Genomic DNA, 14,657 nt, shown 5'->3' with positions numbered 1-14,657 from the left:
CAATTCCAATTCTAATTTTCATCCCTACTCCTAGCCCTACCCCTTAACCCTTGCCCCTTGAAATGGAGCAACAAGGGGTACAAATTGGGACACCCCTTCAACAATCACATACGTCATCAGTCGTCTCTGCTGGCTTTCACATAAGCAGACGTGACGAGCTTTTGCCACAAATTCTGTATTCAAAACCATGTTAACTTAATAAAATAAAATAAAATTTAATACAGACCGATCGGTTCATTGTAAAACATTTATTTATTGATGTAAATGTGGTGATTTCTGTACATACTGTAGGCTACAGAGCCCCGAGGCAGCGCTGCTCCTCTGTCTGATACACACATGAAGCTTCACTTTTAATTCAAACAAATTAATGCGACTGCCACAATTGTTACATTTCATCAATGAGACCAGCATTTATCTCCTAAAAAGAATGTAACTACCCGGTGGTAAACCTTTAAAAACCTGCGGGTAAGTTAATTAGCGATTGTCTTCTCTCCCGGGATGACGACGGAGGTTGGCCGGCTGACAAACTCTCCGGACGGATGGTGTCTCTGTGATGAGCCGTTCGGCTGTTAACTGAAAGGTTGGTGGTTCGAGCCCACCCGGGGACGGAGCTTCTTTAGCTGAGGACTGGAGAGAAAGGAGATTGATACTATTTCATATTAACTGTTTATTTGAAGGACGGTATCCATGGCTACAACATAGAGCCATGCAGGATCAATGAAACATTCAAGTGCACCTGGACAGTTCACCAGTGTTCAGAAGCTGTTGGAGTGAATCTGTCAACAACAATTCGCTGCATCTCAGTAAATGAAAATAACATGGAAAAGTTTATTAAATTCAAAAAGTAAAACTAATACATTATATAGATCCATTACAGTTCATGTCTATATTTAATTTCTGTTAATTGTAATAATGATTATGGATTACATTTAAATCATATATTACAAAAGTCCAGTAAAAAAATGCATTTTTAATATGGGAATGCACTTTTCCATGATATTCTAATTTATTGAGATGAACCTGTATAACCATGTAGGGTCAATTGAGGATTCAAGTGCACCTATACACACCACCAGTCTTCAACCACTGTTGAAGTGAATCTGCCAGCAACGATTATATGTAATGTAACTGTGATTGATTTGTGGCAAATAAACTTTTATGTGTCAAACCAGAGTTGGAGCAGAAGCAATGAGATATTTTTGACTGCATAAACCTCACACTTTACAGAAATATATCACAAAAAAAATCCAAAACTGCATTTATCCTGAAGTCTGGTTCAAATTGGATATTCTGCTCCTGTGAGATCATAGACAGAGATTTAAAACATTATTAATGATAATATAATATAATATAATATATAGTCAAATAATAAACCTCTGTATATATGCACAACTCACACATCTCAATATAGATATTCAACCAGTTTAAGATTAAGATGAACTTTGTTGATTCCAGGCTGAGAAATGACTGACACAGCAGCAACATTAACACATGGGTCACACAGAAAAATAGAGAAGAATAAAATAGAAACAATTTGTATAAAAATATAGCTGAACAGTTGTAAAGTGTAATGGCAGTGGATAGGAAGGATTCAAGGATTCAGGAAGGATTTTTTAATATACACACACACACATCACAAAAAAATCCTTAATACAATTTATACAATGTGTGAATATCAGACATTTGCAACTGAAAACTTTTAAAAAAGTTTTCTTTTTTTGTGTGTCAAATCTGTGTTAGCAGGACAATAAACATCATGATACTGTTGAAGACAGCAGCAACTGCAGCAGCGACCTCCTGAGCAGTGTTGGGAGTTCCTACAACAATGAGAGAATTTTATATAATATTTTATTGAATTAATAGCAATGTTTGGTATACTATTTTGAATTCAGTGACCCCCTGGCATTGTATTGTTCTCTGTTTTGTATTTTTTACTAAATGTAATTCTTGAATTGTCAATAAAATTTGCTAAAAAACAAAACAAAAAACAACAATGAGAGAAGTCGGGTTAAAGGTCACAGTGAATGTCAACGTCATCTAAGAATGAGTCAATTAATATTTCACAGAGTTCAGTCTTGTTACCTCTCTGGTCGACTGTTTTTTCCGTCACTTCGTCTTCTTCAGTTACAGCTGTAAACACAACAAAGTGCTGATCAGACACAAGGCTTTGATTAAAAAAAGACTTTCATCACAGACACCAGATCATGGATCATGGACCAGAGAACGAAGACTCAACTAGCAGTGAACCAGTGTTGAGACAGCCGAGGCTCGTGGTGCGTTCAATGACATCCAGTCAGCGTTTGTATGAGAAAAAGAGCAACTCCTGTTGGTTGTAATATCTAATGTTTATGCTGCTGTGTAAAATACTTACAGAGATTCACACTGCTGCATTTTCTGCCCTCATATCCAACCATGAAACAGCAGCAGTACTCGGCCTCATCGGACGCCTCCACCGTCCTCAGTCCTAACGTCCAGTTTTCTCCTTTGGAGGGGAGCGATGGGACTTTGTCTTTGTAGCCTTCATCTACGACAGGAACTCCCTCCCTCCAAGAAAACATTACATCTTCACCACCTTTAATCCACTCCAGTATAATGTCCTCACTGTCAGTGAAGTGTTTACAGGGTAAAGTGATGTTTCTACCAACTGTCGCCTTTAGTGGTGAAGTCCCTTCAAAGTGATCCTTTTCAACGGGACAGTTTGTGGGGTTACCTGTAACAAACAGCACAAACAACACTTATTATTATATTATATTATATTATATTATACTATATTTGGATATTAAAACCTACATGTTGACACTTAACTGATTTCCTCACTGTGTGTTATTATCTATAGGGAAAGTCCTCTTGAAACCCTGTCAGGCTCAATAAATGAAATCATAGGCTACTATTATTACACCTACTGTTGATTGGTGTGGAGAAGATTAATTTCAAACTCATCTCTTAATCATCACTGTACTCATCACAGTGATGTTTGGATTGCTGACTCACAGTAGCTGTAGGCTATTCGTCTCGTGCTGCATCTCTCTACACCCAAGAAAAACGAAAATAAAATGACTTCAGTCAGTAAACGAACCAACATCATTACACTGTTACACAAGCTGAAGAAATATGTTATATGTTATTTACATCTTAACTTCAAACATTAAGATATAAAATGTTAAGATATAAAACGGATCTTTTAAAACTTCTAAATGTCATAATTTCAGCAGAACAATGCTCTGTAAAGTTGTACCAGCTATATGGCCTGCTCCTGTGGTGCCTGGTTTTTATGACTTTCTCACCAAAGTTTCATCTCAGAGTCAGAAGCTTTTTAAAGAAGCTCATTATTGAAAGGTTGAGTTTCGTTTTCTCCTCATCTCTCTGTTGCACAATTACACAGACAACAAATCCTGGAGCACCACATATGTAAAATAGATGAACACTTACTGCAGAGTGTGATCCCCAGAACCAGCACAAAGGTGCACAAAAGCACAAAAAGTTTGGTTTCCATTGAGAAAAGAGCAAAAAAAAAAATTCTGTCAGATGTTTATCCAACCAGTCAAAATACCTGTGGAGCTGCTGTCACGGTTTCACCTACAGTAAATGGCACATGCAGGAACTCAGGTGTTAAAAGGCACGGAGCCAAAATATGCACACGCCCATTTCATCTAGGGACTGAATGAGGATTTCTGAGGTGGCTAACACTTTACTTGACGGGTTAGTGCATAACGCATTCATAAGACTGTTTATAAGGTGTTTGTATCCATGACAACTTGATAAGGCATTCATACATTGTTATGGTCCGGCTCAAAAGACCACAACAAAAACGATCAAACGGAGGACGGAGGAACAATAATAAAGGTACAATTTATTTACAACGTAGGAGAATGTGCAACAGAACCATAACCAAACATAAAACAAACGAAAAAAGGCAACAGTGGCTCGGACTGAGCTTCAGCTGGCGGCAGGCAGAGAGAGAGCGAGCAGACTGCCAACCATCTAATATAGACCCCGACACAGGTGTTTCACATCAGGGCCCCGCCTCGCATCAGCCACTGCAGGGGGGAGGGGAAAATACAGAGACAGAACACATAGACCGGCCTGGGCCGTCACCCCCCCCCCCCCCCCCCATCAAAACAGGGTCCCACCAGGAACCCTGTGGACCAACCAGCCACAACAAAATTACAATAATATATAGGCTATATTACCCAATAACTACAATAATATACATTACCCAATACCCAGTTTTCAACATGAGGAAAACACCATTTACTCCCAATTCTCAACATCACCTGCGTGACTCCCATCCCTCCCAGCAACTGGTACCTGGAAGCAATTTAAGAGAGAGAGAGAATACACAACAGAGAAGCAAAAAATCAAACAGGAGCACGAGACAAAGCGTCGGCCACCAAGTTGTCCTTCCCTTTAAAATGCCTTATATCCAAAGTATAGGCCTGGGCCGTCACAACATTGCTACATTGCTATTCATTTGGGTTTGTAGGGTTAGGGTTAGGGTTAACTGAATGACACTTAATAACAACATTATGACGTTGACATAATGTTTATGACACGTTCATAACAGTGTCATGTCACTCTTATGATGATACCTTCAAGTAAAGTGTTACCTATTTTTTTTAACTGCGGAATGTGGACCCAAAGGCAGACCTCACCTCAGTAGTAACAACAATATATTTATTACTGAAAGGTCAACAAAAAAGTCTTCAAAGTGCAACAGAAACTTACAAAGTACCAACAAAACGGTCAACAAGCAATAAGTACAACAGAAAAATCTTGAAACTGAGAAACGTGAGAACTCAATACAAAGGAACACAGGAACAGGGCATGACACACGGGCAAGATATGCTGGACAACAGGTAGCAACACAGACGGGCCGACAGACTGACAGAAAACACAAGGGCTAAATACACAAGGAGAAACAAGGCACAGGCGGGGAAATCAACACAGGTGAGATCATCAAATGGTGGGAAACTTAAGGGGTGGGACACGTACTTCAAAATTACTGTAATGAATAAATAACTGAACTGAAATCCTAACAAGAGACAACATTAACTGACTAGTATTTTATATAAATCTTTATATTATCAGAAGTAAAAAACAGTTTTAGTTTTGTATTGCAGATTTTGTAGCCCATACCAGTATACATGATGACCTTATCTTTTATCACTTAAATAACTTGTCTTGACCCTCGAACACAACAATGGCACCCAGGACGGAGAGTACGCTAACATTAGTTAGCAAGCTAACACTGACGGTAGTGACTGAGAGACATAACATGTCTGCTCTGGTGCAACGACTTTAAGGGTAGATTCACGATTCTAATATAAACAGGTCATCATAGAAACACTGCAGCTTTCATTAAAGGAGCTGTACGCTAACGTTTGCAACTGTTTACTGACCAATCTAGAAGAAATGTTGCTAGTTCAGCATCAAACGGACAACATCAATGTTTGCGCCTCTTTCCAAAGGTCTTGTTAGCCAGCTAGCCCTACACTTTTTGTTCTTGCCCTGGTTGTGACATTTAAAACGGTCGCAGCAATGTTTACCAACATCTACTCCTGGCATCAGAGAAAGCTAAAGCTAACAATTAAAGTTTAGGTAAGGTTAATGGACTGAGCTGTTGAAAACAACTCTTCAACACGGACACAATGACTAATACATCTCCTAGTGGGAAAGAACCTGCTGTGGTTTTGCGTGATGGTTGTTGCTATGGCTATGTTTGTTTTGTTTTTCAGTTCAGTTCAGTTTATTTAGAGTGGAAATTCACCCGTATGGTCTCAATACACTTTAGTAGTCAATCACAATAAAATCAATCAATGGAAAAAGTTGACAGGCCAAATAAGCAAAAGAACACACAATAAGACAAGGCAATAAAACAGACGAGGATAGAACAATTAGAAAGTCAAATAACACCAAAAACATTGTGTAGAAAGGTGTTTTTAAAGAAGTGATTTAAATATTGCAGTGGAGAAGGCCATACAACCAATTCTATGACTTATTGTGAGTAGGTACTTCTGTCTTTCAGGCATATACTGTAAGCAGCATGGCTTCTTTAGGGAGTACTGTGTAAGTCACCATCGTTATCACCATGTTGTTGTCATGTCGTCATGTCAGAACTTCCTAACCATCCATCAGGAAGGTTATCAGAGCCATGAACAAGACTGTAGACTCTTAGTGGTATAATCAGGACACTGCTCTGTCATTATTTATGAAGAATTATTTAGAATAGAGAGTTCAGGAAATTGATTTTCACCAGGTTGTATATGAGCTTTAGACTTAAAGGGATAGTTCACCCTAGAATGATATTTCGCTCATTATCTACTCACCCTCATGTTGACTAAGGGCTGGAAGAAGTTTCAGATTCCTCCGTGGCTTCTCTGAGTTACAGGGGGTCTCGGCATAGCAGTGCATGTCCATATAACGGTTGCAAAGGGACACCAGAGCTCTTCGTAAAAAAACACACACAAAAAAACATCCAAATACCTCCATGATGCTCGTATGTAATGTCCGTCTTGTGCTGAAGCCCCAAATTGCGTAATTGTCCCGAAAAAAATTAAATAAGTCTATATTTTAAGCTTGTTTGTAGCGGAAGCTTCTCGAAGCTCCTCTTCCTGGTCCGTCCAAATCTCGCGTGATTTGCGCCGGCGTCAGCATGCGTCAGTGCGGTTACTGCGAATCACGCGAGATTTGGACGGACCAGGAAGAGGAGCTTTGAGAAGCTTCCGCTACAAACAAGCTTAAAATATAGACTTATTTAATTTTTTTCGGGACAATTACGCAATTTGGGGCTTCAGCACAAGACGGACATTACATACGAGCATCATGGAGGTATTTGGATGTTTTTTTGTGTGTGTTTTTTTACGAAGAGCTCTGGTGTCCCTTTGCAACCGTTATATGGACATGCACTGCTATGCCGAGACCCCCTGTAACTCAGAGAAGCCACGGAGGAATCTGAAACTTCTTCCAGCCCTTAGTCAACATGAGGGTGAGTAGATAATGAGCGAAATATCATTCTAGGGTGAACTATCCCTTTAAGTCCATCCTGGCTGAGTTATTGTGGGTGTTAATCTGTTGTTCCGCCTGCCACTTCCGCTCTGTGCTCAGGATGTGGCGAAGAGTCAGAAACTGTGAAACTGATACAGAGAAACAAAGAAAACTTCAAAACAGAATGGACCTCTCGTCGATCTGCCTCTTTATGAGTAAGAAACTTGACTTTACCTACCTGGGCTGATTCTGACTCTTGTTGGTCTGAATTTGAATGTGTTGTTTTGGTTATTATTTGCTTGGACATCATTATGTATGTTTATATACACTGCTGTTTAGTTGTTAGACTTGATGTGTTACTCTCTGTCTCATTTGTGTAACTAAATTATGTAAATAAGCATAACTAAGAGAATTAACTCTGTCATTCTCAAAACCATAGCAGTTGTCAGACTGGCACCAGTGTCAATACTCAATGTTCAGCAGAAATAGAAAAGATGCATCTGCGGTAAAGGTGGTAGGATGGAGACTGGATTTAGACCAGATTTAGACAGGTTGTAGTCTGGTTGTAGACTGGATGTAGACTGGTTGTAGACTGGATGTAGACTGAAGGTAGATTTAATCTAGTCTGGATATAGACTGGATGTCGTCTGGTTGTAGACTGGATGTCGACTGGTTATAGACCGACTGTAGACTGGTTGTAGACTGGATGTAGACTGGTTAGTTTAGTTTAATTTATTAATAAAGGACAGTGTACAATACCATTAATCACTTATAGAGCAGAGAAGAGATGGTTGTACCAGATTTAGCCACTAGGGCTAATTTCCACCTGTAGTCCCAACATAAAACTCACAATACAAATCACAATAAAATACTGTTGTAGACTGTTTATGAATACTGAATACTGCTGTAGACTGTTTATAGACCAACTGTAGACTGGTTGTAGACTGGTTGTAGACAGGTTATAAACTGGCTGTAGACTGGATGTGGACTGGTTGTAGACTGGTTGCAGACTGGATATAGACTGGTTATAGACTGACTGTAGACTGGTTATAGACCGACTGTAGACTGGACTGGTTGTAGACTGGATGTAGACTGGTTATAGACTGACTGTAGACTGCATATAGACTGGTTGTAGACTGACTGTAGACTGGATGTAGACTGGTTATAAATTTGATGTAGACAGAAGGTAGACTTAATTTAGACTGGATATAGACTGGATGTCGTCTGGTTTTAGACTGTAAATTTGTTGTAGACTGGCTATAGACTGGTTGTAGACTGGTTGTAGACTGGATGTAGACTGGTTGTAGACTGGATGTAGACTGGTTATAGACTGGATGTAGACAGGTTGTAGACTGGTTGTAGACTGGCTATAGACTGGCTATAGACTGGTTGTAGACTGATTGTAGACTGGATGTGGACTGGTTGTAGACTGGTTGTAGACTGGATGTAGGCAGGATGTGGACTGGTTGTAGACTGATTGTAGACTGGATGTGGACTGGTTGTAGACTGGTTGTAGACTGGATGTAGGCAGGATGTGGACTGGATGTAGACTGGATGTGGACTGGTTGTAGACTGGTTGTAGACTGGATGTAGACAGGATGCAGACTGGTTGTAGACTGGATGTAGGCAGGATGTAGACTGGTTGTAGACTGTATGTACACTGGATGTAGACTGGATGTGGACTGGTTGTAGACTGGATGTAGACTGGATGTGGACTGGTTGTAGACTGGTTGTAGACTGGATGTAGACAGGATGTAGACTGGTTGTAGACTGGATGTAGACTGGATGTGGACTGGTTGTAGACTGATTGTAGACTGGATGTGGACTGGTTGTAGACTGGATGTGGACTGTATGTACACTGGATGTAGACTGGATGTGGACTGGTTGTAGACTGGATGTAGACTGGATGTGGACTGGTTGTAGACTGGTTGTAGACTGGATGTAGACAGGATGTAGACTGGTTGTAGACTGGATGTAGACTGGATGTGGACTGGTTATAGACCGACTGTAGACTGGTTATAGACCAACTGTAGACTGGATGTGGACTGGTTGTAGACTGGATGTAGACTGGTTATAGGCCGACAGTAGACTGGTTATAGACCGACTGTAGACTGGTTATAGACCAACTGTAGACTGGTTATAGACCAACTGTAGACTGGTTATAGACCAACTGTAGACTGGATGTAGACTGGATATAGACTGGTTATAGACCGACGGTAGACTGGCAATAAATTTGATGTAGATTGATGGTAGATTTAATTTAGACTGGATATAGACTGGACGTCGTCTGGTTGTATTGTAGACTGGATGTATAGACTTGTTGTAGACTGGTTGTAGACTGGATGTAGACTTGTTGTAGACTGGTTGGCACAGGTCTAACACACGTCATGTCTGGTTTCAGAGAAAAAGCCGCAGCAAGTTTCCACCCACGATCCTTGATGATGTCACCCTGATGGTTTTGTTTTCATGTGTGTCACTTCCTGTGTGAACCCACAGCAGCCACGCTGAGTGTCCATCCAGACAGGACTCAGTTCTTCCAGTTCGAGTCCCTCAATATGAGCTGTGCATACCCGGGGAACTTCAGCAGCTGGACACTGAAGAGAAACACCTCCAGTGAGAAGTCTGTTTCCTGTGAGGTGGGCTGGGGTCGGCGCAACGGCTCTGCCTGCATCAATCGCAGTCTCTATGAAAGAGACTCCGGTGTGTACTGGTGCGAGTCCGAGGCCGGGGAATGCAGCAACGCCGTCAACATCACAGTCAACAGTAAGCACATGTTCCATAAAAGCAGAAGGGAAGAACCAAACCAATGTATCACATACTGACAACCCAAAACCAAACTTCAAGATGAGGCATGGGTGCTGATCCTGGGGGGGGGGGACGGGGGGGACATGCCCCCCCCAATTTCTGAAAAACATGAATTGCCCCCCCCCCCAATAAAAATACCCCAAACTATTCAAAATTTAAAGGGACAATGAGGAGTTTCTATTTGGTTATAAATAAGTCTCACATTAATGTGGATGAATCTACGTTACCCACACTTGTTAATGGCTCCATTTTCGATAAATATATTGTTCTGTCTCTATCGTTATTTTGTTATTATTAGTTGTGGCCGAATTGCTGGTCGAGCCGACCAGCATTTCCTTACTTTCGGTTTTGCTTACATGAGAATAACGCAGCCAAATCGCTGTTTATGGTCGGAACTACGATGGTATGTGATCGTCTTCGAACCTCTGACTTTAATTCTTGATGAATGAAAACATGAGTCTGTCTTGCGCCGGTCAAATAATTTCACGGTGCGCGCGGAGGCTCATAAATGTAGTGAGAAAACACTTTGCTTTTCCAAAACTCCTCGTTGTCCCTTTAACAAATGTATTTTCAGACTTCACATTCTTCACATCTAAAAATAAATTATTGAAATGGTGGAACAAATAATGTTTGACAAAAATATTTCTGACTCCACATCCCATCTCTGGTCTCCTCCACTACGATGCAAATGAACGGGTAGTTTCTTACACAGACGCTGATGACATCTGCAGGCTTTAAAAAAACAACCCCCTCAATCTTAGGGCTTCATATTTTGATATTCATCCATATCAATTAATCATGCATAAAGTTCCATACACTGGGAGAAAAGGAAGATGGTGAGAAGAATTGAGGATCTGGGAGGGTCGGTGGGAGGCGAAAGATAAGAACGTGAGTAGACATTACATGTCCGAGACCCTATATAAAAAAATATAATTTACCAATATAACAGCAGTGATATACGCTGTTGGCTGTTTAGGACAAATAAACAAGAAAGGTAAGCACAATAAATGATTCCCTGTGCAGGACTTTTTGAATGATATGCCGAGACTCTGCGGGGTTGTGATTTATGGCGGCATGGTATGTGTTGCATATGGGCAAAAAAAAAAAAATCTCTTTTGTGTCCCCCCCAATCCTGGCATCGGATTTGCACCCCTGAGATGAGGGATTGATAAACAAGGAAAGTCCAACGATCACGGTTCGCTGTTGTGTATTTCAGAAGGTGTCGTGATCCTGGGGAGCCCAACACTTCCTGTGGCCGAGGGAGAAGAGGTGACGCTTCGCTGTTTCTACAGGGAAGGAGCTCTGAGGCTCTTGTCAGATTTCAATGCTACGTTCTACAGAGACGATGTTTTCGTCGGCAACCACCCCGAGGGGAAGATGATCCTGTCACCAGTGTCCAAGGCCGACGAAGGTTCCTACTGGTGTCAGCACCCGACGGCAGGAGAGTCGCCACAGAGTCTGCTGGTTGTGACAGGTGACCATGATGATGATGGCGATGATGATGTCTTTCTTTTTATTCAGTAATGAACCAACCAACCTTGAAGCTGACCAGGTCAAATTAGACACTTCATAGCAAATCATTTGTGGCATTAACGTCTTAAAAGTATGGTGGCCAACACCATAGGGCAGGGGTGTCCAAACTTTTTGCAAAGAGGACCAGATTTGGTGAGGTGAAAATGTGTGGGGGCCGACCATTCATCCTGACATCCTTTGAACCATTAATGCAAATGAACTATTTAATACATTTTTTGATTGCAAATCCCATTCTTTTCATTTCTTCACATTGAATACAAATAAATCTGAACAAGTTTTTACCAAAATCACTCTGCCTTTCATATTTGAAGACCACATAAAATGAGGAAAAATCTGTCTGAAAAAATTTGAAACATTGCATATTATATTTTATATTATATTATATTATATTTCAGAAATGGGCTGGGAAGGGTCAAGGGTCATGCGGCCACAGATCTGCTGCCATCTTCTGGTTAAATATAAAATAGATTTTTTATGTATGTGTTTTTTTGGGGGGGGGGTTTTGTACGTGCTGGCGGGCCTCATATTATTGATTTTATGAATGGGAATTTGAACATGAGCCGCAATTGGCTAGCCTGGCTCTCGCCAGACCCTTGTAGTTCCGCAAAGCTCCACCAGAGGCGCTACGCTCAGCTTCACACAAGGGTCTGGACTCGAGGCCAATGCAAACTTCTTCCCTGGAGCAAAAAATAATGAACCAATCAGGATCGCCGGGCGGGACTTTCTGAGGTGTGACGTAGCACTGAAGCGACTGTTTGAGTCAAACAACAATGGCGGCTCGCAGTGAGGAGTCGTGCGTTGGCATTGATTCTGCTATTTCAACTGTTTTGTCGAATCTATTGAATATTAATTCTTTGAAAGATGAACAGAGAACGATGTGAGTGGCTGAAGTAGCACGTCATTCAAGATAACGGACAAGTGGTTTATCCAATCACATACAAGATTTTTTTACAAGGCCCCGCCTTCTGAAATGAATCGCCTATGGAGCAGTCCCAGACCCTTGTGTGGAGCTCAGCTTAGCTTTGCGGAACTACAAGGGTCTGGCAAGAGCCAGGCTAGCAATTGGCCCCCGGGCCAGACTTTGGACATGGCTGCCATTGGGCAAATGGCCAAATCACAGAAACAATGCAGAACCAAAAACTTGCAAAACCCCAAAACAAACGCAAGAGAGACATGCTGTGCGACAAGACCCTCCTTAAGTTTGGCTAACTTTTGGAGATATTTACAATATTATAAAAGAGCAACAGATTTACGTAGCTAATGTTAGCGTGCTAGAGACTTTGAAAGAGCTTGCCTTTCTAATTGGTCAATTACTGCATTCTAAGGTCTGTATAGCAGAACGTTACTAGGGACAGTCTACATCTGATCGGCGCTGACATTTGTTACCTTTCCGATAACGTAATCTGTATTGTTAGTCACTGTAACTACTTTCAGGGAGACAAGTGTCCGAGTTTTGTGATTGCATTCAACATTAGTTTTCTGTCGTCTACATCGTCTCCTCATATTGGTCACTTGGTCAAAGAGATGACGTTAAATGCAATCACAACACTCGGGTGAGATTTTCTTTCTGCATTAGTTTTGTGGGTTTGCATTTTTTTTTGGTTCTGAGTCGTTTCTGACAGCAGCGTTTCTCAGTTGCAGTGTTTTTCTGTTGCATTTGTTTTATGTGTTGTATTTGGAGCGTTTTGCTGTTGTGGTGCGTTTGCCCTTGTCGGCCAATGTATAAAATACCTGTCTGGCAGGTTTCCTGAAACTTATTTTTGAGTCGGGTCTTTCTTAGTTTGTAAGTGGCTGGGTCATGGAGATGAAATCTGAGCCTGACCTGCTGTTGTTTCCTCCTCACAGGCGGAGCGGGGCCGACGCTCAACACCTCCTCTGCTCCCATGTCTCTGCCCAGGCTGCTGTTCACTGTCCTGCTGTTTGTCCTCTACACTGTCATAACCATCCTGTGTATACACCTGTACCGACAGCGAGCTCAAGGTAAGAACCAACAACAACAAAACCAGATCATACTGATCCCTGTCGGTCGTTCCCACACTCTATAAACTTTGTAAGCATTGTTAAAGGGACAACGAGGAGTTTTGGAAAAGCAAAGTGTTTTCACACTACTGTACATTTATGAGCCTCTGTAGCCTCGTAAACCAGCCGCTCCCGGAAATGCATTTCATTTCATTTCTGAGGGAGAGTCTGGCCTCATTGCTGTTGTAAGCGTTTGGCCTGAAACCCTCAGAAGGCCGAGCGAAAGTAAGGAAACGCTGGTCGGCTCGCCCAGCGTTTCCACTACCACTAATAATGACAAAATAACGATAGAGACAAAACGATATATTTATCTAAAATGGGCCCATTAACAAGTGTGGGTAACGTAGATTCATCCACATTAATATGAGACTTTTTTATAGTCGCGGAATTTTTCGTTCTGCCACTGGAGAAACTCCTCGTTGTCCCTTTAACGTCTTAGCATTTTCAGTTAAAATTCCTCAGTTTGAGCTTCAGGTGAAACCTCACGGTCACAACCAGAACTGACTTGTAGTCTGCATCACAAGACAAAAAAAGCCCAACTCCCTTTGTGTCAGTCTCCTTGTGGTTAATGTGGTGATGTCACTTGCAGCAGAATTGACTGAAGGCAGCTGCTGCAAAAACAACAATGTCAGTTACAAGAAAGAACAAGTTTAAGACTGTAGTAGAGAGAGACAGTTTCAGACACCTGAACGTCTCACAGCCAGAGGACGTGATTTGAACATGAACAGAAATAAAAATCGGTCCTATAGAGTCAGGATGTCTGTCTTCTCTTCCTGCAGCTCGAGCTGATGCTAAAAGACAAGCTGCACACTGAGACAGAAGAAGCAGAAGAAGAAGGAGAAGAGCAACTGACCAGTTATATGCTGACCACTATTATTACTTACTTATAACTTTTACTCATCTGACTTTCAAAATGATGAATTTTATTGTTTCATCATCTAATAGCTGCTGTAAAATGATCATAACCAATCAAGCTTGATGCTTTATACATTATAATGTGTTGTTCCCTTGGTAACAGGGCTGAGTTATAATCCAATGAACAATAAATTATTAAATATATCTGCATTTTATCGAGTGCTCCAGTCTTTTTAAATTTGGGTTCAGTCCCTGTGAAGTGACCCACTTGACTCCCACACCTGAACAATAAATAGACTTCTGTTGTCTGTATTTACCTGCATGTTCCTGCCTTAACTGAGCTAAAAAAAATAAAATTAAAATAGGGATGGTTTCTATAAATTCACTTTGATGCTTAGAGCCAATGTAATACCAAGAACTGGCCACTGGGTGTCTCCAGCGGGCAATTTTTGGTTTTACAT

At 41.2% G+C, this 14,657-nt stretch overlaps 1 protein-coding gene across 1 annotated transcript; it reads left to right on the top strand.

Moving 5' to 3' along the window:
• Positions 1–7,119: 7,119 nt before the first annotated feature.
• On the top strand, positions 7,120–14,411 carry LOC146968628 (Fc receptor-like protein 5). Its single transcript, XM_085759503.1, has 5 exons — positions 7,120–7,199; positions 9,481–9,747; positions 11,006–11,263; positions 13,168–13,302; positions 14,121–14,411. Exons 1-5 carry the CDS (start codon positions 7,169–7,171, stop codon positions 14,153–14,155), a joined length of 726 nt encoding a protein of 241 aa, XP_085615629.1. The 5' UTR covers positions 7,120–7,168; the 3' UTR covers positions 14,156–14,411.
• Positions 14,412–14,657: the final 246 nt, after the last annotated feature.

Source organism: Trachurus japonicus, chromosome 18 (assembly GCF_045865225.1).
Source record: "Trachurus japonicus isolate A0001 chromosome 18, Traja_1.0".
Taxonomy (NCBI): Eukaryota; Metazoa; Chordata; class Actinopteri; order Carangiformes; family Carangidae; genus Trachurus; species Trachurus japonicus.
Note: the sequence above shows the minus strand (reverse complement) of the source record. Positions and strands in the feature narration are given on the sequence as shown.